At 35.4% G+C, this 25,647-nt stretch overlaps 1 protein-coding gene across 3 annotated transcripts in view; it reads left to right on the forward strand.

The window, feature by feature from the left end:
* The window catches only part of Cped1 (cadherin like and PC-esterase domain containing 1), a 256,611-nt gene that overhangs the window by 74,284 nt on the left and 156,680 nt on the right, over positions 1–25,647 (forward strand). For all 3 annotated transcript variants that reach the window (XM_048786037.1, XM_048786036.1, XM_048786038.1), the window contains 2 exons: positions 19,866–19,995; positions 21,303–21,471. In XM_048786037.1, the coding sequence (XP_048641994.1) occupies positions 19,866–19,995; positions 21,303–21,471 (299 nt within the window). The remainder of the gene's footprint in view (positions 1–19,865; positions 19,996–21,302; positions 21,472–25,647) is intronic.

The raw sequence follows: 25,647 nt of genomic DNA on the forward strand, positions 1-25,647 counted from the left end.
AATCTGATTTCTCAGCTCATACACAATAAATGTGGTAGTAAGTTATACCAGTGTACTGCTCTCTCTTTCTAGAATGGCTTCCTCACATTGCTAAAATAGAAAATTCTCACTAGCCCTACACAACCCCCATATCCAGAAAAGCTGGCCTATAGGCAGCCTCCCTCAATTACCCTCTAAAATGCTTACAAAAATACACATCCTTCCCCCAAAATGTTAAGGATTGCTCATGGTCCTATCACTACAGAAGAATCTAGGGGGAAATGTCCATGCATTTGAAGATTGATGGAACTAAGTGATAGTTCTTGATGCTTTGTTGAATTCAATGTAGATAGAGAAGACCCTCTCCTCCATGGTCAGGATGTATTTCAAAAGGAAAGCCAGCAGAATGTGATGGTGTGGATGTGGTTTTTAAAAGAGATTTTTAACTAGAGTTTTATCAAGTCATCAGTTGGACTAGACAAATTAGATGCTAGGCTTGAGAGAAGCCAAGCGGAAGGCCAAGGACACATTCCTTCCAAATTGAGCATATTGGTTTTAATATGATAAATAAATAAAGAAGAAAATAAGTATCCCCAAATTGACTAATCTAGAGATAATTACTAGGGATATTTTGTGTAAATATTTCATATTAAAAGTTTAGACTTTTGTCCTTTTAGACATTGACTCAAGACACTCTTCAAAGAGAAGTCTACTTAATTTGTAGAGCAAGATTTACACTTTCTTCTCTGTTTGTTGTACCTTGTAAAAACCTCCATTGGAGCAGTATATCTTTGTTGAATTTGTTTGAGTGCGTCTACCTACAAAGACCAAGGTTCCTTGAAGGTGGGCCCTTATTTTTTCATTGTTCAAGTTCAATGCATGGTCAGAGTCCCTGTTATGTAATTTTCACTCTAATATTTTTGAATGTTCAAAATAAATGGAATAGAAATAATGCTAATAAATGGGGTCACATTTGTGGAAAAGGACCCTGACAATCATCAAAGAGTCTTGCCATTGTTTAGACTGATTTATCCACTTGCTCAACAGAGTTCAATGTTGAGCTTATATTATGAGACACAGAACAGGAGCAGGAGTAGTAGGAAATACTGTCTTATTCCTCCTGGTCACAATTGCCTATTTTAAATAATGCAATATTTATATCAAGGAAGGAACAAATTTCATAGTGTAGTGGCAACTTCCAGGTAGTTATCCTTGTAGCCAAGAGACTGAGCACCTCCTTGCTATGAAAAAGGGCAAGTTGAGCTTTTTATCATATTGTTGATTGATCCTTATGGATGTAGGCTAGAGATGGATGAGTAATTCTCTCAGGTAGGCTCATATATTTGTGCTATTTTAACCCAAAAGGTTTCCATATTTGTTCACCATTTCTTTTGAGGAGAAGCTAACTGCGGACTGCCAGAGGATGGCGCAGAAAGACAATGGTGAGAGATCTTTTTCACTTGTGCAGTGATGTTTCAGTACTTCTTATGGATTTGCTTTCTGGGCAAATTCTTCATACTGATGGTTCTGTATTCAGGGTGGAGGAAATAAATCTCTCACTTCTTGCTGACTATTGTGTTTTAGCTTCTTTTACACATGGATCCTGTGAAAGAGAGTGAGGATGTATGAGATACGACGAGAAAAATCTAAATCAGAAAGAAGGAAGGAAAGAGCATTGATTGAGATTGCAGTGGATGTGGAGTGTGTTGTTTTTGTGAACTATAAGCATTAAAAAAGAGCACACACAGAAGTATATATATAATGGAATTTCTTTGCTTAATAAAGGGTAGGATCATCTCTTCTTCATCTTCTTTTTTGCCCTTTGTTTCCTTCCTCCTGGTGGCCCCCCTAAATACCTTTTTGACATGTCTTAGTTAGAATGACTGCTATTCTCTTTGTGTTTGCATTCTTTGACAACCACTCCAACAAAATGTGATTTCTTTTTTTTCTGCCATTCCCAGAATTTATTTTCACTCATACTCATTTGGGAATTGTAATTTAATATATAATGTTGCCTGCTACTATTTCATACAAAGGTCTCTTATTTCATCTAAATTGTAAATTTCCCTATGGCTAAATATTTTCTTCATATCATATGTCTCTACCTTAACTAAAATATATACATAATAAGTGTCTGGATGAGAGCTCTTTTCTTTGAGAGCTCTTTTCTTTGCAACTACAAAACGCAGTTTGAACTAGCACAAACAAAAATGAGTTGGTTAGTTGGTTAAATCAAAGATAGATCTGCCTTCAAGATTAACTGGTTCCAGAAAGGATTTCCCTGCCATCCATCTCTCTCTCTCTCTCTCTCTCTCTCTCTGTGTGTGTGTGTGTTTGTGTGTGTGTGTCTGTGTGTTTGTGTGATGGTCTTAGCTTCATTTCTTTTTTTTGTGTTGTCTTCATAATTCTTTCTTTTTGCAGATATGCATTTCTCACATGTTGGGAAGATGGCTGAACTGCTTCCAGTTCAGAACCATTATCATTTCTCTTCACCTCCAAATTGAGAAGCCATTGTGGCTCATCAGACCACCCTGGTCAACATTGTGTCCAGGAGAATAGCTTCTATCAGTGATTGGGCTGAGACTAGTTACCTGGCCACTTTGCTGGCCAGGTAGGTTTTCTAGGAGCTATCATAACAAAGTACCCACGACTAAGTGGTTTAACTAATATAAACTTATTTCCCACAGCTTGGGAGATTAAAAGTCCAACTAGTTCATTCTCATCTGAGGCCTTTCTCCTTGACTTGCAGATGGCTTCTTTTTCTCTGGGCCCTCATATGGTCTGTATGTCTGTACTCTAATCTCTTCTTAGGACACCAGCCATATTGGGTTAAGGTCTAACCTGATGACCTCATTTTACCTTAATTACCTCTTTAAAGGCCTTATCTCTAAATGTAGTCATATTCCAAGGTACAATTAGGACTTCAACATGCAAATGTCTGTGGTACACTATTAAACTCATAATATCAGAGATGAGTAGAGAAGTCAGGGCATTATGATTGGAAGTTTCCATCGAATCCACATGAATAGGGGAGAATAGGCCTCCAAGAAAATAAAAGATGAACAAAACCATCAGATACCTATTTTGTACTTGATAAGTATTTATTGATTGGCTATGATAAAGTTCACAGAACTTTTTAGGCATAAATAGCCCCCAAATCAACTTAAAGAAGGAGAATATTAATCTTTCCTTTTCTTCAGGACCAAAGAGGTCTGATTCTACCTGCTGGCTACCCACATCCTTTTTTGCTGGTTTTCATGTAGATTTGTCTTCCTGTGTAATGCTTGATTATTTGCTCTCTGAAACCTCAATTCTCATATGCTCCAAGTTCTTGCTTCTGCTCCCTAGAGTTAGCTAATCTGATAAATTAATTAGTGGTGTTATACTTTCTTCTCTCAAATGTACACTTTTTTCCCCATAGGAAATATTTCAACCCAAATGAATAATCCATTGGTGGGAATTTTAGACACAACCGCAGACCAGGCAGAACCCCATGGAAACTGTTGAATTCATGCAATGCTCTGACCACCCACACAGTCTGACCTATTTATAAAATTCACAGCTCAGTCTGTGAACCATAAATATCTAAATTAACTGATCACAACCAAAATCAAATAAAGAGAAGAGAATGATAGCATAGCTTTGCTTCATTTCCTTGAAAATGAGAAAAATATCTGCTGCTTGCTGTAGACTTTTAATTGGAAACTACATCATTCTTCTGTCCACTTGGCATACCTAAGCGGTGATTGTGATATTTTATCCATATAAATTTTTCCTGAACCATTATGTACGCAACTAAATTGCTAGGTCTTCTTATGAAAATCTTGATGAGATACTTGAAAAACATTGCTTACTGCAAAATAGCTGAGGACGTTCTTGCAGCAATGGTCAAACATTTTTATTTTTAAGCCATCAGGGGCTCTACTTGGGACTTACAAGAGCTAGGTTAAGAAAGAGCACGATCAGCTTCCAGGATTTAGCTGCTGGGATGGTGAAAATTCATCCTGAAACTTTGATCTGTTCATTTATGCACTTTAAAAAATCTATTCATGGAGCTGGGGCTGTGGTTCAGTGGTAGTGCACTTGCCTGGTATGTGTGAGGCACTGGGTTCGATTTTCAGCACCACGTATAAATAAATAAAAAAAAATAAAGATCTATCAACAACTAAAAAATATTTTTAAAAAATCTATTCATTTTGCATGCACACAGACACACACACACACACACACGGAGGGAGGGAGGGGAGAAAGAGAGAGAGAGAGAGAGAGAGAGAGAGAGAGAGAGAGAGATTGATTTAAAAGGGTTCAGTATTAGGCGGTACAATAAGTTGAACTTCAAGACAATCATTCTCCCAGACTCCTTCAGGTGGTAGAGACAGATATTGAACAACATAAAAACTACAAGTGTTATGAAAGCAAACAAACGGTCAGTAAGTTTCAGTGTTCAAAGCTTTCTTCACGTATCTTCACAAAAGTCCCCAGGGCTGTGCACGGACTCTTGATTTGCAACATATCATCAATATTAGTCCACGAACATGATGCATTAGCTGAAATGTGCACCATTTCATAAACTGTGTGTGATGTGATATAGTATTGATGGAAGGATGGTGTTTGTTATTAGTCCTTGAATTTCTCATTGTTACTATTATAATTAATGAGAGTATTTATTGGGACCAATACATTGTAACAGACATTTAGTATTTTCCAATCTCACATATTCTGTTACAAAATATATTGATAAAAGCCAAAAATGAGAGTTGCAGCAAACCACCAACAAAGAGAAATACATTCATATCCCTACATACAATCGCAGAGTCCTTCATCCTCAGTTGAAGTTGTGATTAGAAAGGACAGCTATCTTGGCAGAAGTATAATTAACTGAATAATAGAGTAGATTTGGAAGACATTTTACTCTTTAATGATGAGTTGGGTGTACTCCTGTCTGGAAGAGAAACACAGAGTCTATTATACACTAAACCCCCTTCAACCCTATGATTCATTGCATCAATAATTTTTGAGACTTATTTTCTTTCAACTTCTCCTAGCACCATCTAATGGTGAAACGTAGAATTTACTCTTCGGAGTCATTTTAAATAATGACATCATAGACTCACAGCAGCAGTGCAATCCCAGTGTGCAGAGTCAAATGTTTTTCCACACCCAAGGGTCAATGCACCCCACAAAAGACAGAAGTAGGTAATTTATCCACATTGTCTAAGGGCATGGCCCATTTTGCCTTACCTTTTTCTGAACATCTGTGAGAATGTATGAACTGAAGACAATTCTAACCTAGAGGCGGTTGCTTCCTGAGTTACATAGCTAGAAAATAGCACATCCATATTCATGAACTTGAACTATTATTCTGTATTTTAATCTTCTATTATAATGAAAGAAAATAAAAAGGAGGTTTTTTAAAAATCTCTTATAGCTGAAGTTAATAAGAAATTGAATTTATTTATTTGTTTATTCTATTTCTCTTCCTCTTTCATTAACTAACGTAATCCTTTTAATTTATTTTTATGACAGTATTTACAGGTGAGCAGAGTTAAGTGTACTTGGTGCAGGCAGAAGATGACTTGCTTTGGTTCTGTTTGTTTTAGTGTCTTGACTGGTCACTTGGTAGCAGGTGGGAACTGCCAGCCTTGGGACAGTCAGAGCTGGGGATCTCCATTCTCACCAGCAGGCTCTCTCTTGAGGGTCCTTCTACTTTCTCTTGTTACCCCTTTTCTGATGTGCCTATTCTGGCCTCAACTCCCCAAGCCATTTACAACTTTTCTTTAGGCAGAATAAAAAATTTCCCATGACAAACCTTACCCTGTGGTCATGTGTATGGAGTAGGGGGAGAGTCAGATGTGGGTGCAGCCACCTACCTCAGGTCTGGGCCGTTAGAATGATGATGACACCACTTTTGTCACTTGGAAAAGCCTAGAATTAGTTGTTCTTGCTTTCTGAAGCTGTTTTCCTGGCCATCATAGCAGGATTGTGTGATATTCTTTAGAATTCACTGATTTCACTGCCAAGCTGGTTTGTAAAGAATCAACCAATCTGAGAATGTGGGTTAATGAATGTGAGGAGAGCCAAATTATGTTTTATGGGAAATACATGATTTTGGTGCAATTAATGGTTCTTGAAAATAGTTTCAGAATGGGTAATTGCTTTGACCTGATTACGCAACTGCTAGAGCATAGTGGTAGGTGCAGACAGAGCCAGTTTCCATGTGTAAATCTCATCTTGATCACATAATAGCCTAGTGTCCTTGGGCAAGTTTCTTACCTTCTCCATGTCTCAGTTTTCTGTCTATAATATAGGTATGATCATCATTCTGTTTTCTACAATTGTTAAGAAAATAGATGAGGTTAATGTATTATTGTATTTGGCACAGTGTTATGTTTGATTGTTCAATAAGTATTAGTTGATAATTATTAGCTACCACTTAAATGTAGTTTGGTGGGACCCAGGTTTTTCAGGACTCAGTAACCTGGAATAAAACTTGTATCCTTACCTTGTTCTTGGAGAGGCAGAATTAATATTGTCAAAATGACCATACTACCAAGAGCACTATACAGATTCAATGCAATGCCAATCAAAATCCCAATGACATTCCTCATAGTAATAGAAAAAGCAGTCATGAAATTCAACTTGAAAAATAAGAGACCCAGAATAGCTAAAATAATCCTTAGCAAGAAGAATGAAACAGGTGGCATTACTATACTAGACCTTAAACTATACTACAGAACCAGCATGGTATTGGCACCAAAACATACTGGTAGACTAATAGTACAGAATAGAGTACACAGAGACTAACCCACTTAACTAGAGTTATCTTATATTAGCAAAGGTGCCAAAAACATACATTGGAGAAAAGATAGTCTCTTCAACAAACGGTGCTGGGAAAACTGGAAATCCATATTCAACAAAATGAAATTAAACCTCTATCCATCACCATGCCCCAAATTCAACTCAAAGTGGATCAAGGACCTAGGAATTGAACCAGAGATCCTGCGTCTAACAGAAGAAAAAGTAGACCCAAATCTCCATCATGTTGGATTAGGCCCTGACTTCCTTAATAAGACTCCTATAGCACAAGAATTAAAATCAAGAATCAATAAATGGGATGGATTCAAACTAAAAAGCTTCTTTTCAGCAAAAGAAACAATTAATGAGGGTGAAGAGAGAGCCTACATTTTGGAAACAAATCTTTACCACAAGCACACCAGACAGAGAACTAATCTCCAGGATATATAAAGAACTCAAAAATCTTAACACCAAAACAAAACAAAACAAAACAAAAACAAAAACAAAAAACCAAAAACAAATAACCAATCAATAAATGGGCCAAGGAACTGAACAACACTTCCCAGAAATATATGCAAATATATGCAAAAATGTTCAATATCTCTAGCAATTAGAGAAATGAAAATCAAAACTACTCTAAAATTTCATCTCATTCCAGTCAGAATGGCAGCTATTAAGAATGCAAACAACAAGTGTTGGTGAGGATGTGGGGAAAAAGGTACACTCATACATTGCTGGTGGGAGTGCAAATTGGTTCAGCCAATATGGAAAGCAGTAAGGAGAGTCCTTGGAAAACTTGGAATGGAACCACCATTTGATCGACCTATCCCACTCCTTGGTCTATACCCAAAGGACTTAACAGCATACTGCAATCACACACACACACACACACACACACACACACATATATATATATATATATATATATATATATATATATATATATATATATATATATATATATATATATCACCTACACACCAAATTTTAACAAATCAGTATAATACCTGCTAAAGTTTAGATTTTGAATGATTCCTAAGATCTTGAATGTTTCCTAAAGGCTCATATGTTTAACACATATGTTTATCATGTGTTGATGTCTTGGTCCCAGTGCAGTAATGTTCAGATATGAGGCATTTAGGAAATTATTGAATTATGAAGACTCTGATCTCATCAATGGATTGTTGGTCTCATAAATGGTAACTGAATGAACTATTGGGGGGTATTGGAACTGTGGCAGGTGGAACCTAGTTGGAGAAGTAGGTTACTGGGCATGCATATATATTGGTCCCTAGCTCCTTCTACTCCAGTGCTCCTTCTCAGCTGCAGTGAGATGTGCACCTTTTTTTAAAAAAAAAACAAAAAAAAAACAACTCTGCCTCACTCCTCTTACCATGAGATACTGCCTCACTACAGGCCTAGAAACAATGGAGCCAAGCAACCATGGACTGCGATGTCTGGAATTGTGGGCCAAAATAAATTTTTCTTCCTTCAAATTGTTTTTCTCAGTGTTTTGTCATAGTGACCAAAAATGACTAATATAATATCCTACTATGATATAAAGGACAGTTAGGAAAATAATTTATAATGTAGCAACATACATTTCAATATGTAAGTCTTTATGCATGATGACACCAGAGGATAATAGTACTCTAATGTTTCCACTCCTATTTAGAAACAACCATGATTAGGACAGCTAGAAATGCAGACTGATGTGCTGATATTATAGGGAAAACTAAGATTCTGTGGGAATGCTACTGTTGGTGATGTGCCTTTCCAGAATGGTAAACAACTCTTGAGAAAGTCACCAATAAAACAGAGATTACTGTTCTCTTCCTTGGCCATTGAATTGCTTTCTTGAAAAATTTAATGTATATTAAAACTGAGAAAAAAATGAGTTTTTATAAAGTTAAGACAAGACTCAAGACAAGGTCTGATTTAAAATAATTACCAATCAGTCTTTTATCCATGCCAGTGTCACAGGAGACGACTACAAGTTTTGCGGGATAAAGAACAACTCCTTGTTGCTCAAGGGGATTGTTCACATTGTAGCAGCCATTTTGGTATGTGCATTGGTCAATGACAATGGACACCTAACTAAATAGATGCTGGACTTTTCTACCTCGCCAATGCATTTCAAACAAATATCAGATTTACTACACGAGGCATACATCTAACATTTATGGCCCTCATCCATTAAATTTCAATAGCATTCCTAATCATTGTGATGCCTCCAAATACTGCCTTTGTCTTAGAAGGTGTATACTGTGTGCTCAGGAACACAGTCCTCCCATAACCTGGCATTCACTATTCATTTCTGCTCTGATGCCTATGGTATTTGCTGCATATCACTGGTCCTGCCCCCAATGGTGCCTACTTGGTGGAGGCTGTTGCTGCATCTGGCCACATCTATGACTAAGGTGCCATGTCCAATGTCAGGGATGCTGAGGTCCATATTGTGTCTGCTTCTCCCCTTGCTGCTGTTGAAGCTGTTGGAGCCACAGCCCATCATACCAGTCATTGTCCTGCCCATGGCCTAAGAATCTCTTTGTATTTTCCAAAACTTGAATAAATAAAAAATAAATTGTTTTTTTAATTTCATCAGGCAGAACCTTCTTTATTTTATTTTAGAGTATGATATTATACTTCCAACATTAATTTGAAAACTTTACAGACAATATGAAAACATTTTTTTTTTACTGTTGTTTTAGCTTTTGACATAAAACTTGGAGAGAAATAGAGTCTATGGAATATAAAACAATACATTCAAAGCTGCCCTCCTTATTCATGTCATTCTGTTATCTTGGGATTCTCTTGCCATCCACCTCTTTTTGATTTAGGACAGATTGATTCTTTGCTGCCAGTTCCCACGCACAGTTCTTCCAGTCAAGGCCAGACACAGCAGCCTGCTGGTGGAACAGAAATTAGCTTCACACTAACACTCTACCATGGGAGTAAATAATAACCAGATAGCACCTCACCATCTCTCATTGATCACAGAGTTAAAAAAGAAAAAGAGGCGCTTTTTTTCTTTCTCTTTCTATTTTTGGGTGTTTGTGGTAGCCTGTTTCATATCACTGAGTTCCAACGATGTCATAACCAGACCTGAAGTGTTTCTCATAAGCAGAGTTGAGATACAAAGATGTATTTACCCTCTGAATATAAAGCCATCATTATTTCTATCTTTGTGTTCCAAATATTGCAGAAGCAGGAAAGTTTACTCTGAATCTAAATACAGAGTAAGGAATGAGTGGGGAGAGATGATGTGCTTAAGTAAACTGCTTATGCCTAATTTGTCGTCTTCAGTCCGGTGTTTCGTAATGTTTCTGTTTCTATATTCCTTGTCACAGTCCAGTGTGAGTCAGTCCACAGCCAATTTTAGAACACTTTTGTGTCATTTAAAGGAAAGAACTTTCAACTCTATTCATAACAGGCTGTAAAATGCAAGGTACCACCCACAAAACAATGTTTAAATTTTTCCATTACACAATTTATTGGTAAATCTACAAAATGAGAAATGTGCCAGGTGTACTCTGAGCTCTTAATTGAAAGAAGTTTTACCTGTTGGACAGATTTTAATAGGGTGTTTTGCTTTTTGCAAGCTATTTAAACAACATTTTAAACTGTTGGTGGATGAAAAGCCCTTGATCATATAGAATGTGGCTCATAGGGGGAAGCAAAACTGGAAAGAAAGAAAAAAAAAAAACCTAGAGTCTGAAGTCAATTTTGAGAATTTCTTGTCTGAAACATGTCCTAATGTCAACTCAAAACTCCCAGGGCTGACAGAGACTGGATGTTTTAAGTAATTTGGGAATGAAAAACCAGATTTAGGGAATGGAAAGAAAGGTTGAGTGAAGAATAATATGCTCTGGGAAATCAGAGTTAGCTGCAAGTTGGAGATTAGGTGACGAGTTTTGAAGAACAGCCATGAAAACCTGAATTACAAATCATTTGGTGGATAATGGTGGCTGTGAACTTTTGTTACTTTTCACTCTAGATCCATGAAATTGAATGAACACTCTTGAGTTTAGCCTTGCTCCTTCTAGAAATTTTGTGTGTTTTTTCTAAGTCTGCCAGTTGCCTCCTGTGCCCCACAGTGACCATGCCATTTGTCCCACAGAAGGCGCCACAGCAAAGGTTCAGGCAGAAGGAACCCCACCCCAACCCTAATGGGACTAGGCCAGTAGCCTGGCAGAGGACTGAGGCAGAAAGGACCCTCTGAGAAAGCTGAGCATCATGTTTTGATAAACAAACAAATTAACAAAGAAATGAAAACATCCCCTTCCAGCAACAGCACATCTGACTCCAAAAGCCTGAAGAGTAGTTTGAAATTTTAAATAGTATTTTTTTGGGGGGTGGGGATGTGAGGGGTTACAAACAATAATTTGTCTTACTCATCACACAATAAATTTCCTGCCCAATTCTGTTTGTTTTACCAAACACCATCCTGCCCAACCTCTCTCCTCTTTGGGCTCTTGGTGCACTCCTCTCTCCAGCTCACTTATAGAGATTAATCAAGCATTTGATTTTTTCCTACTACCCCAAATAAAATAACAAAGATGCGGTTTCCATATAATATGTATCCATTTTCCTTAGATGGGAAAGGAAGAGAGGAAAACCAGGGCTTTGATATTTTATTTTCACTGTTGCCAGCTAACTTGAATACTTTCTACTACTTGCAATTCAAGTTTTTAAATCCAACTCCAGTGGCTGGGTTTACGCAGTCCCAAACAACAGACTTTGAGTGGTTATTTAGTGACTTTAAACCGGGTGATGCCAGAGCTCACAGAATTTTTGAAGCAATGACTACACATGCCCAATTTACTGCAAATGACTCGAATGCTATTTGGTGTCACAAAGTATTTTCCCTAAGACATTTAGTGCATTTGATATTAAGTAGCAAGATACAAATGATTTCTTATCTTCCTGTTCTAAGACATCTAAGAAGCAGTTTAGAATAGGAAGTTCAAGTCTAGGATTTCTACACAGGGACACACAACATGCTGCTGTCAAAACCTTAAAGTCAGGGTTAGAGTACATAAAATATCTGGAAAATTTTTTATGTATATGTATGTGTGTGTGTGTGTGTATATATATATATATATATATATATATATATAATGTGTGTACATAAATATTATATAATTCATATATATATGCTAAAAGCTTCTTGGTGATAAAAAGATGAGAGATGTCTGAAAAAAATTAAAGAATATCCTTATAGAAGTATTCATCAGAATTCAATGCCATGGCCTAAATTGTACCTGAAAAAGAAACAGGTAAGCTGTAGAGGTTAAAATCCAAACAAGAACAGGAAGAAATAATTCAATAATTTAACACCTAATTAACAATTTTAAGAACCAGTTGTCATTTAGGCCTTCAGATGCGAAGGCCCCAACTCTTTAGGTTCAATTAATTGGTTAAATCTTTAGTCATTTATGAGACATAAACTAGGTCAGAGGCACTTGGCTAATGATCCGCTCAACTAGCTAAGGTTGAAAACCGAGACACCATTTCAAATCTCATCAGATTGCGCCTGACTTCTGATGCATGCCCTGGTGTCCTCAATCTGTTAGAATTGGATTCCTGTGTGATAGTGCCACTCTGCCAAACCTAACCCCACAGAGTCCAATCATATTGCTGGTCAACTGGAGAGAAAGAAATCTCAGGACAGGATGGTTCAGTAATAATATATTTGCTCAGTCTCTGAACCAAAAACATTTTCTGATATAGTCAGATGTTCCTGGCCTATTTTTGGCATTTGAATCTCTGGCCCTCATCAGATTTAATTTTGGCAACAGGCTCTAGAATCTGTATGTTCTATATTCTTACCTTAATCAATTTAGGAATTACATATTATGAAAATTCTGATATTTTAAATAAATGGTTGGCTCAAATGTAATCCATTTATTTGTAAATAATGCAGAAGGAGACGAGCAAATTGGCAACAATACTGTGCACAATTTTCTGTGCTAAAAATGTGGTGTAAAAATGGCAGGTTGAGAAGCCCCGTGAAGTCATCATTTAAGAAGAAATAAGTTAATGTGTAGATCAATTTAAACAAGGGCAATGACCTCCAGTGACTCTATTTTACATTTAAATCAGGATTGACTTCAATGTACTTAAAAAGAATTTTGAATCACTGTTATAGAATTCTAGTAAGTCATTAATTATTCTGATATAAATTATATTAATAATATTTCTTGGTTTCATCCAGAAAATGTTCCCAAGAAAAAAGTTTAATGTGAATCAAGTGATTAACTTATTTTCACTGTGGGTGGGCTTAGGTAACTATTTTATTGTCATATTTGTTGGAAGTTGTGTTTCAAATTGTTATTAATGATGCTCATTAATTTATATCAAATTATTCATCTTGGGCCTTGCTGAAGTAATCAAGCATTTTTCCTTTTTTAAAAAATTTCTTTTCCTCTGGAAAATTCATGCAGAAAAGCATCAAAGGAAAATTAAGCTGCCATAAAATAATAAAACAATCTTTCATGCTGTTTGGTCATTGCAGTAAAATCATAGGGCAAGAAAATTGAAGTAGTAGTCTAGACATCGCTTTTATTACCAAGGAAAATGAGCAGAATTCAAGGACCTTATGTTGTCATGGTCAAAACATAGAACAGTCCATGGGGAAAATTGTTTTTGTAGAATTGCTTGAGTTTGACACTTCTACTGAAAAGCCCAGGAGGAGAGCATTTATGGCTTGCATTTACTGAGTGCTCAATAGGCGTTTGACTGATGGATCAGTTAGTTGGTGGGAATTTTATATGATGACTATCCCTTTAAAACACATCACTATGCATTGCTATGTCTTTGATCTGGTCGTTTTTATAGGTCAAATTGTGTCTCCACTTATATCAGGATATGGAGCACATCGTATTTCCTATAACAAAATACAAGTTATTCTTTTTCCCTAAAAGAGTATTGCATTGAAATACCATACTATTTGTACTTGTCATTTGATGTGTACCCCATACAGTAAGAGTATATAAAAGATATTATGTAACTATAGAGAAGAAATTATGATGCCTAAGACACCTAGGTCATAAACCAATAATGTCAGATCTTCAGAAATTAATTGTAAGTTGCCTGAGTTATGTTGGAATTATGTATTAATACTATCTTTATGTGTTTTATGTATCTATCCAGCCAATGCTCTTTGCATAAAATGAAAGTAAAAAAGGAATATGTTGATTAAGAGCTAGCTCTGTTTTGTGTTTGAAAAGATGTCTCTCTTTGAATAAAATATAGAGGAACAGACTTGAATATTGTAGTAACCAGGCTAGTCCTAGGCTTCTCCATCCATAGAACCTAGTACAGAATTTCTTGAAATAAGGGAAGTAGAACAGAAACTGAACTGCTTTCTTGGGATACTAGCTTGTCAAACCCAAGGAAAGTCACATAAAGTGGAGAGTGTGTCTTTACAGTCTGTTTCTAAGTAACCATTTTGGTTTGGGTCTACACACCTGTCCTAATCACACATACTTCTTGTTTTGTTCTTAAGAGACCATTGTCAAATGCCAGATGTTTAAGAATCACATCAAAGAAGACCTAATGGGAACCTCAAATTGTTAAATAAATCAAAGGGAACAGAAGTTTTGCTCTAGTTGAAAGTTTTTAAAGTTAGAAATAGGACTTCTAAGTTAGAGAAAATAATTCTACTAACCTGCCACTAGTAGTCTCTACTTAATGCTCTTTGAGGACTCAATCTGAGCAAAGAACTGGGCAAAGCACTTTAAGGGAATTTGATATTTTTGTCAGCATCCATAAGAGATTGGTTCTTATTATTACTATTATTATAATTTTCCAGGTAAAGACAGTAAGCTAAGAAAGGCTAAGGTATTGACTGATAGCCTCACCGATGAATTGATAGTCATTAAAAGTCAAGAATTATGATTTTAAAAATAAATGTTATTTGTAATGTGATTTGTAAAATATTTTTGAATATAATGTTGGTTAATGACTATGTACAACATGTTGACTGAAAAAGAATATGAACCTTTATTGTTTTTTCCCATGTTTTCTTAGACCATATTCAGTCTGTTTGGTAAAACAAATGACACTTTGGGCCCAAGTTCAACACTTTCAGAATATCCTTATAAAAGGCAACCTTTCTCTTGGCTATCGCTGGTGACCCTTTCTTTTGTGGTTTCACGTGCTCTCCATGGTCATAGAAATCTTTGTGAGGTATCTAGGTCTTAGATAATTGATCTTTGAGATGTTGATTCATGCCTACTTCTCAGGTCTGCCAGAGTGCCATTAAAGCATCCCAATGTGGATATTGTATGCCATGCCAATCTAAGGAACATCACATTGAGATGAGAGAGACACCAAGCCCTCCCATATTATACACATATCTTGTGTCTGAACAATAAATGTAAGTGCACATCTCTAGTAAAACTTTTTGATACTTGGCTTGCTCATTATTTCTATTTCTATATTCCCTTTTTCTGAGATCAGTGCATACATCAATGAATACATCTCTGGTTATCTGGGTAAGAAGAAATTGAGTACACTATTATCTTCTCCATTAAATCATAATAGCATATATTAAGAATGATATCTTTGCACCTGGAGTCACAGAAAATTAGACTTGTAAATGACCCTAGACATCAACTAGTTATTCCTTCAGCCATCGTTGTACAGCACCCCATGTGCTTTGCTGCTGTAGTTTTTTTTTTTATCATCACACAAAGAAGGAAACAGATCAAGAGGAAAAGGTATTTTTTCTCTCTAGGAGGTGACAGAACTTTGACTATGCCTCCCATCATGTTTTTCCAGAGCATAGGCCAAACACTCATTGTGTGACATCAGGGTCTTATCCTTGTCATTCCTATCATTGACATGGAACCTTCTTTCATGGGTAGTATATGTGTGTATTCCTGCTTCTCCCTCAGTGGGCACCAGGTGTAGTAAAACAAAAAAAGTGCATTGACATTATGAAATTGCTGATATCTGGTCAACATTCAAGCATTGTTTACCTAACAAGAGGAAATTTCATATGGTTCACTGTACGTTATCTTTTCCTGCAACAAACTCTCTATATACGTGCGTGCACGCGCGTGCACACACACACACACACACACACACACACTTGTTTCTCCAAGACATGTGGCTAATAAGGAGAGGATTAGAGCCCACACTCATATTTTCCAAGAATTGACTTTGTGCTGGATATTCTCCATTTGCCCTTCAGGATTGCCTGCAGACCCTTTTCTAGGAGGCTATCCTGCCTAGACTGCACCAATGTGAGTCCTTGTCCTCTAACTCTAGAAGAAATCAAGCATAGGAGGAGACAATTGGGGATAGCTATTCCCCATTCCTTTCCTGCTGGACTCTGGCTTTGAAGGAGCTGTGTTCCTCTACCCGTAGTCATAGCTCTGCTTGACAGCCCTCTCACATCTATGATCAAATTGTTCTAGATATAACTTCAGTTTGTGTATATATGAGGTTATATTTGCTATGCATGTGTGTTCTGAAGTTATATTTGAATAACATTTATACCTTCAAGTTTTGTATTGAGATTTGTCAAGGCCCTTAGGTAGGAATAACAATATACTTATAAACAGTGAGTATTTATACTGCTATTCTAAAAACTAATTGTTAATTGTTTTTTAAGGCCATTAATATTATTAGACATTTTAAAATAAGAAAATACTGGCTTAGTTTCTTAACATGAAATTCAAGGCAATATCCAAACATTTGTGAAATATAATTATGCTTTTACTATTATTTTCATATCAATTATTAGTTTAGGGGCAAAACATTAAATCTGATGCAATATAAAATTGACAAGTAATCTTTGCTAGTACAAATATTTGCTAGTTTTTGCCTGTGGTATATATAATCATGTGCTATATAAGTCAAGAAGAACAAGTAACCAAAGAAAATATTTTAAATTCACTATAATAACATTTTGGTCTCTAAACACATGTTGGATTAAACTCCCCCCAAATTGGTGTATTACTGGAACAAACATTGACTGAGCATCTATTATGTGTCAACATTGTGTTAAGTGATGTGGAAAGTTTAGAAGATTCATGGGAATCACATTCTGATTCTAGAAAGCTCCTTAACAATGTCACGAGCCCAGTAAGTGTTGATTGGCAAGAATGGAACTGATAATCCAGGAGTTTCAGTTCTGTTTCTATCTTCCTTTTCATGTAACTGCACGCAGTCTGCAGGCACTCAGTACATAGCTAGCTAGATATTAAAAGGCATGAAAAACAGTCTTCATGCATCCCTAACAAATTGTTCATTTTTACTCTAGGCAATCAGTGAAGTTACAAGCTTCAGTGCTCTCTGAAATAAGCTAAGAGTAGGCAATAAATAAAAGTATAGCACTATTCACCATGTGGCATTTCACATCCGAATCTATTATACATTCAGTCTTCATATTGTAGGGCAGGAAAGCCCTAAAGATGCATGTGAGGCCCTTAACATTTAATTGCTTCCTAAAGATGTTAAGCAGTGTGTGTTAATGAATGAGAAAAGCTATTTGGAAGATGATCTGTGTCCTAGAGCCTCCGCTCCCAAATTCCTTCCAGGAAAAGAAGCTAATTTGAGCATCATTTGTAGAAGATTTCTAGGTTCTTGGAGTGTGTCAAGAGGTTAGGGAGAAGGGGAATGGGACAGAAAAAAAAAAAAAAAGATTGGAATGGATTATTGAGAGAGCCTTTGGTGGACAGCGCCCTCCCCCACCCCCCCCAAAAAAAGACAGAAGAGAGTGCCTCTAGATAAATCTTTGATTCTATTAACAATAATCCAGGACCCTAATTGTTTCCACAATTATTTATAAACTTATGTAAAATACAGTTAGAGCTTCTCTATATATCAATGGAGTTTATTTCCATAATCAAGTGGAATGGGGATAATTTTATATGTGAAGGCATAACTAATGCCAAAGGTGTTTTTTGTTTGTTTGTTTGTTTGTTTTTAAGAATCGCAAAATATAACCACCACCAAGTCAAGGATAACATAATGGGAAATCTAAAATTTATTCATATAGTATAAATAAACAAATAAGGATAATTATTTAAATCTATATTTAGTTGCATTATTCAATTAGTTTCAGGAGTAGATGTGGAAATCAGACTTATTCTTGGCAATTCCTGTGCTGAACTCTTTTGACTTCTTGTCATAGGCTCCTCTACTTGAGCTAAACCAGACAAAAGTTACATAAAATTGTTTATTCTTTTGCCATATTTTTTGACTACTTCCTTCAAGCTGTTGAGGTGCTATCCTGGTGAAATGGTACTGTCCTAGTGAATATATCTAGTTTTTTTTTTTTTAATCAGCTATGATTGGATTTCAAATTGATGTGCTTCCTGGTAGCAAGGGTCAAGGGAAATCAGAGTATATGATACCATTCTCATATTATACCAAAGAAGGCTACAAATAAACTCTTCTAGAGAAATGCTATGTTTTCCTAGTAATAATTTCTAAAGAAATAAGTCTACTTCGTAAAATTTTAATTAAGAGCCTTCGTTTTCTTTCAGCAAATATAAAGGTTATATAAACATTTAATTTTCTAAAAGTTGTGATTCTCAAGAGAAGAAATTATCTTAATGGCTCTTCATTTGTCACCTTCAAAAACAAAGCAATTTGAATATTTTCTTTATTATGATTTATTGGAACTTCATTAATAAGGAAGGCTTACAAGTTAGTTATTGTTTTTGAGCAAGATCACACTGTGCTAAATAACGAGATATGGGAATACATCAAACAGCTTGACTTCTGCTGACTTTTACTTAAGAGTATGAAGTGTTTTAAATTAGACTATGTTAGTATTGATAAAATGTGCACAAGGGGAAAAATAATTTAAAGGCTATGTTTCACTTTGAGAGACAAATTATTTGATTCAAAAATAAAGCACTGTGACCTGTGAGTGAAGAACCAAAACTCTCATACACTCTGAGAGACAGTGTAAATTGAAGCAAGCTTTTTGGAAGGCAATTTGGTAATGTCTAACAAATATACAATGCATTTACTCATTGAACTGACAATTACACATGCCCAGAAGAATCTGCCCCTAGATAAACTTGTAAAAGTTCACCAAAGTTCATCATAGTATTTTTGAAATAGCAAAAGAAAAACATTACAAAAGTAGTCTAAATACACAGCAAAAAGGGATTGGATAAATGTATATTCATTTAATGGAACACCCTAAGCTAAATAAGAAGTGTGTATAGGATAATTCTACATACGCTGATATGAAAGGACTCCACAGTGAATTAATGGGGAAATGTGAGACATAGGCCATGATGATTTGTCTTCTGGATTATTTTAGTTATATAGTTTTATGTGGATATGCTGATATTTATATCAATCACATCAGTTTATATGTAGGAGAAGCAAATGTGGGTGACCTGTTGTGCTTATTTAAATTTAAAACGTTAATATATAAGCATTGGCTTTTGGGTATTCCTAGATGGCAGTGGACTGGAAGATGATTTTCATTTTACTTGATAGCTTTCTATAAAATTTGAGGTTTCTAAGTATGCAAATGCAATTCTTTTACTTTTTTAAACATATCAATTTGAGTGTTCTTAAGTAAGTTATTATTCTTTGTTTTCATATACTCAAAAACCCAATAATTTATTTCTTACAAAACAAGGACTATTGAAGTTTCCAAGGTAATGAAGCATGACAAATGTTAGCATATGAAGCATTGTGTTGTCAGGAAGTCAACTCAAGTTTTCTGTGAAATATTCACACTGCAAACAAAATGCAGCTTCTACAGCTGCCTTCCTTATATTGAGAGTCCGTCCCTTAGCTGTATGAAAGATAGGTCAGTGTTGGGTTGGGTAATTAGAGACATCAAAGTTACCTCCACTTCTGAGCAAGAGAATTTTAAATCAGTTATTGCAATTGTTTTCTTAGTCCAGGGTAAAAGAACATGCTACAAAACAAAGTCCTCTTTGAACAACATACTTCATAGACCCAGCTTGAATTCAGAATGTAAGGAGAAATGGTTGTATATCTCCCATGGACCCTGTTTAACACAGCATCTTCTATTTTGGAAGCAGTTCCAAAAAAGAATCATAGAATGACTGATTGTCTTCTGCTCTTTTGAATCTTTCCAGAATTGAGACTTCCAGTGAGTCCCTCTGTGTGTCTGGATCAGGGAGTACAACAGCCAAGTACTTCAAGTCATCTTTTAAAAACAGCGAAGCCACATATGTGGAAATCATGGGACGGGCGACGTGAACAGCTGTAAGCTGAACATTTTGAATTGTTCTATCCAACAAACATTTTAGGAGACAAGAAAGAAGCCCAGAGGGAGGTGGAGGCGGATTGCATCTTTGAATTATTAGGTTCTGTTACATAAATTTTCAGGGCTCCCTTCTTAATAAGCATGTCATCATTGACTTTCTTCTAGACACATTTAAATTTCTCCTACTATAGAATAAATATTTGGGTAAATTGGACTTTCATCTGGTAAGTTACATTAATGTAAATTGAATTTAAAACCCTGACAATGTGAAACTATAAAATTTTAACTTCTCCTGTGCTCAGATGACATTGCCTTATCCTATGAGTATGGCTGAATGCATTTTTCCTATTTATTAATTACTTTTAATCATTCCCAGTCTTTAAGAAATAACCTATAAGATATCAAGTTGTCCAGGGTACCTTCAGGAAGGCATTTTAGAACGTAGAGAAATTAAGGATTTTAATTATTTTACCCAAGATGTGAATAAAATTTTATAATTTAATTTTATAATTATTAAGTAGTATTTCAGGAGTTAATGGTATTTATTGAAAATTGTATAATTCTCTTGCTTACCTAGACTTCAAAAGTTAAGAAGCACAATCTTTTCATTGATCAAATGGAGATCAGAGAAACATGGTGCAAAAAAAAAAAAAAAACTAGTTATACATTCTTGTACTATTTATGATGAGAACATATCTGTTTTATCATAAAACATTAAATTAATGTTATTTTCTTCTGTACACTGAACTGTTCCCTGAATATTTCATCCTTTCAGTTGACCTTTTATTATTGGGGATGAAGAACAGAACTGAACTAGTGGGAAGAGTTATTTTGTCTTTTAGATGGTGGCTTTTCCACTACTGAAAAATTTGACACTTTTTATGGAGAGAAAAATATAAAGCAAAGGTACACAGTAGCACAAGAAAGCCTTCCTAGCAAGCATTTCACTATGCCCAGATTGTAAGTTATATTGCATAAGTTGTGATAGTACCATGAATATGAGGTCATGGGCAGTGTGAATAATTTAAATTTTAGAAATCTTTAAATCTATATTCATAGCTTCTTTTCTTTTTAAGCATCTTTTGATTAAATCTGCAGTGGAGAATTCTCCAATTTGATCTCTTCTCTTTGTACCTGTGCACCCTCTGGTGGTGAAGCTAATTAAGCAGTTGAAATTGTTTAAGGAAACCCACACACTGAGGGCTGGTCCAACAGATAGAAGTGGTTCACAAAGCTTTTAGCAATGTACACATTACGTACTCAACCCTAAATTATGGGCACTAACTATCTTGTTTTATTTTTTTAGGAATCAAACAACAGTCCTTGCTCCCCATGAAACAATCTTTAGAGCTGAGGATCTATCTGTGATTCTGAAAGCATATGTACTGGTGACATCTCTAACCCCTTTGCGTGCATTCATTCATTCAACGGGCACGGTGTGGAGTCCACCAAAGAAAAAACGTTTCACTGTCAAGGTAAAATCTCTGCTGAAGCTGTTTTTGTCACACAAAGTACACCAGGGATAAGTAAAGTGCGTTGGGCTGCTATTCTGCGACCTTTATGCTTATCAAATCCCTTTGAACAAAGATTGCATCTTTTTATTGCTGCAAGCAGAGATTTTCATTTAATAGGTGCTGGTTCAAAAATAAACTGGAAATAGCTTAATTCACTAGGGATCACAAAGGCTACATCTTTTTTTTTCTTATCTTATTTTAGTTTAATTCTTTGACCTATTACAGAGTGTTTTTGGCTGTACTCTATTTTTCTTGAATTTCTACTTATTCAAGAAAAAGATAATCAATGCAACAAATAAAAATATAATTTTGCCCTTATGCTTTTTTGCTTCATCCATAGATAGCATAATGAGTATTTCATTACATCAGTCAATATGGAATATTTGCTGAGTTAAAAATACAGTTCTCAAGTGTGTCAAATATAGCAAGCCATGCTGTAAGAGATAATGAGGAAGTTTTCAGGGAAGAACTTAATAATAACTCCCAAAAGTTTAGTTACAAAAGGTAGCTTGGGTGAACTTGGGTATAGATAAGGTCTTGTGAAAACATATTCGATCAAATTTAAGGAAATTTTATTTTAAAGAAGTAGTAATAGAAAGAAACAAAAGTGCCTGTGATTTTAAGAGATTTTTTTTTTTTAAAAAGACTGAATTTGATTTCTTTATCATGATTTATCATATAGCCAGTGACTTGGAAGGCTCAGACAGGAGGATCACAAGTTCAAAGCCAGCCTCAGCAACTTAGTGAGACCCTGTCTCAAAATAAAAAATAAAAATGAGCTCATTGTAAGCTGCCCCTGGGTTCAATCCACAATATCAAAAACAAACAAATGAGAAGAATACATCTTACATAAAATTGCATATTTAATTCTGAAAAGCATTCCAATAATGAAAATTGTTTTCAAAACCATATCAGTATGATAATTGATGAATTGATGTAGATGTTATATAGATTAATAAAATAAATAGCTGACATTTTAGGAAGAGTATTGACCTAAGTTCTTAAAGTTGTTTTATTTGTTTTCAAAACAATCATCCCATCTCCATTATATCAACAACTGTGGCTTTCAGTTAATCCAGAATCTAGTTCTTTCATGTCATCTGTCCTGCAAGTCTTTACAGTAGCTGTTCATATTCACCTACGTACCATTAATTATTTCCATTTTCTGAGTTATTAGGATAAATGATATGAAACTAGATATTAGGTCTCTTTTTAACCTACAAAATGTTCTGACTTCACAAGTTCAACCTCATAGTTGGAACTTAGGCACAGAGAGATGAGAATTAAGTACCTAAAATCATGTCACATTATTCAACAAATATCTGAGCACTGATCAAAATCCCTATGTCACTCTGGACAAGTCTTCTGTATTGTGTTAGGAATTTTTTTCTTTTTCTAGCATTTTTTTTATATTCAGCTCTACATATTTTTAGGAAGTGGCCATGCATGTTGTCCATCTTCAGAGCTATCTTTTCACTGATTTATGGTATTTCTTGGTGTGTTTTCCATTACAGTCTATCTATCCCCTCTTCTAGTAATAGATAAACTGACTGTTTCAATTTGGGGTTAAACCAAATAGTGCTTAAAATGTAAAAATAATTGTATATGAATGGAGCTGCATAAGATTTTCTTGCAAATATATACTCAGCAGTGAATTACTGAATGACAGGCTGTGGCCCCATTTGGATAGATTTAAATGATGTCAGCTTGCCTTCCAGATTGCCTGCTTCAGTCTCTATCTCATCATTAGTTTCCATATCCCTAAAGCTTGGTCAACACTCGGACCTTTCTAGTCCTCATTTTGCTAGTTTGACAGATGAGAGGTTACATCATACTTTTGCAAATAGCTCAACTTGTCATATATCTTGCCGACTTTATTCACAATGTCTGTTGTTGATTAATCAAATTAATTTTTCTTCATGCTTTGTGCTTTAGGATATAGTTTTAGAAATACTTTCTTATGTCTAGATCACAATGACATGCTTTGCCATCGTCTTTATAATTTTTTCCTGAAGATACAAGTGTTTAATTAAGAAGAGTTCATCTTTGATCCATTTTTCTTTCACTATATCCTGACCAATTCTCCCAACTGTGGGTTAAAACTCACCTTCTCCCATGAATCTAATGTCACATTTATTGTGTAAGTTCATATACATACATGGAGCTGCCTCTGAGTTATTTTGCCTCACTTGGTCCACCTGCTTATGCTATCTTGGCCGTGTAGTTATGTCTTAATGCTTGGTGGGTAAAGTTTTTCTTCTTTATTTTGTAATTTTCAAGATTAGGGTAACTAGGTTTTAAATATTTATTTCCTTCCTCATAAACATTTAAGAATGTTGTATTAGTCACAGTTTTCCAGAGAAACAGAACCAACACATTATACGTATTACATATATAACAATATGAGTACAATTATATACATAAGAAGCTTATTTTGCCTCTGGAGATTTATTTTGGGCATTCACTTATTCAGTCATGGAGGCAGAAGTCTCATGATCTATAAGCTGGGGAACAGGAAAGTTAGTATTATAATTCAGTCTGATCACAAAGGCCTGAGGAGTTCAAGTACCACAGGATGAGAGAAGATGGATGTCCCAACATAAGAAGGTACAAGCCAGTTATTAGGACTTACTGCTTCTATCTGACCCTTTTATTAGTGTGCTTTCTTTTTGTTTCTTTAAAAGTATCTTTTTCTCTTTTTAACTGTAAATTTCAAATACTAAGTTTAAAAGTTATATATTCTTAATATTTGTAATATATAGTGATCATCATTAGTTCAAAACATACATTTTGGGAAGGAGATCCTGGGGATTGAACCCAGATACACTTTATCATTGAGCTATACCCCCAGTCTTATTTATTTTTTAAGTTTGAGCCAGGGTCTCACTAAGTTACTAAGCCTGGCCTGGGACTTCTGATCCTCCTGCTTCAGCCTCCAGAGTCACTGGAATTACAGGTATGGACCACCATGCCCTGCCAAACATACACTTATGTTTATTTTCTCTTACTGATATCTTAAGCTTTTCAAAATCTTTATCTTTCCTTCAACTCTGTCTCCTAAAGGCTGTGGATTTTGTCTTTATACCACTTTCCTAAGTCCCTTTTTCACGAAGAAATTTATATTCTACTTTACATCTTCATCACCTCCCCCCATTTTTCTTTTGTACTTTTCCCCCTTCAATAACAAACAAACTTTATTTTATTTTTTTAAATCTATTTTTCAGTTGTCAGTGGACCTTTATTTTTATTTATTTATTTATATGTGGTGCTGAGAATTGAACCCAGTGCCCCACACATGCTAGGCAAGCGCTCTACCACTGAGCTACAACCCCAGCCCCAATAAACAAACTTTATCAAGGAATTTATCACCCTAACTTGCCCTGTTTGCAATACTCTCCTGTATTTGTTTCTTATCTGAGTGTTTTCAGTTTGTGCCTAAAATCTTTAATTTTTCCTTTTGGAAAACTCATTTTCATTAATTCTTGAAATATTTTTGTTCACTATGTTTTACTTCTGTTATCCAGAATTTGATCTATCTGTTTCTATTCTTTTTTTATGATTTGACTTTTCTTATATATTTTCTATCTCTTTATCTGCTTCCTAAAAGTATTTTTATCTTCTGGGACAGTTCTTTGATCTTATCTTTTGAATCATGAAATCCTTATACTATATCTTTCTTGCTATCCATCTCATCTGTTGCCTTCAGTTATTTATTGTATGTATAACTTACATTCTGATGCCCTTTAAGAATGTCATATGTTTTTATTTACACCTATTAATTTCTTACTGCATTTTCTCTTTGTTCTTATTATTTGTTTTCATATTTCATTTTGCTTGTGTCTTCCATTATTTCCTTAAGTAGATTAATCATGCTTATCTTAAATTCCTAGTCCATCCACTTAAGTAGCCTGATATGTATTATTTAGTTTGCTGCCTTTTTTTTTTTAAAGAGAGAGTGTGTGAGAGAGAGAGGGAGAAAGAGAGAATTTTTTAATATTTTAGTTTTCAGCGGACACAACATCTTTGTTTGTATGTGGTGCTGAGGATCGAACCCAGGCCGCATGATGCCAGGTGAGCGTGCTACCGCTTGAGCCACATCCCCAGCCCTGCTGCCTTTTTTTTGAGGTAGCAGTGCTT

The sequence above is a fragment of the Marmota marmota genome, unplaced genomic scaffold, assembly GCF_001458135.2.
Source record: "Marmota marmota marmota unplaced genomic scaffold, marMar, whole genome shotgun sequence".
In the NCBI taxonomy this organism is placed as follows: Eukaryota; Metazoa; Chordata; class Mammalia; order Rodentia; family Sciuridae; genus Marmota; species Marmota marmota.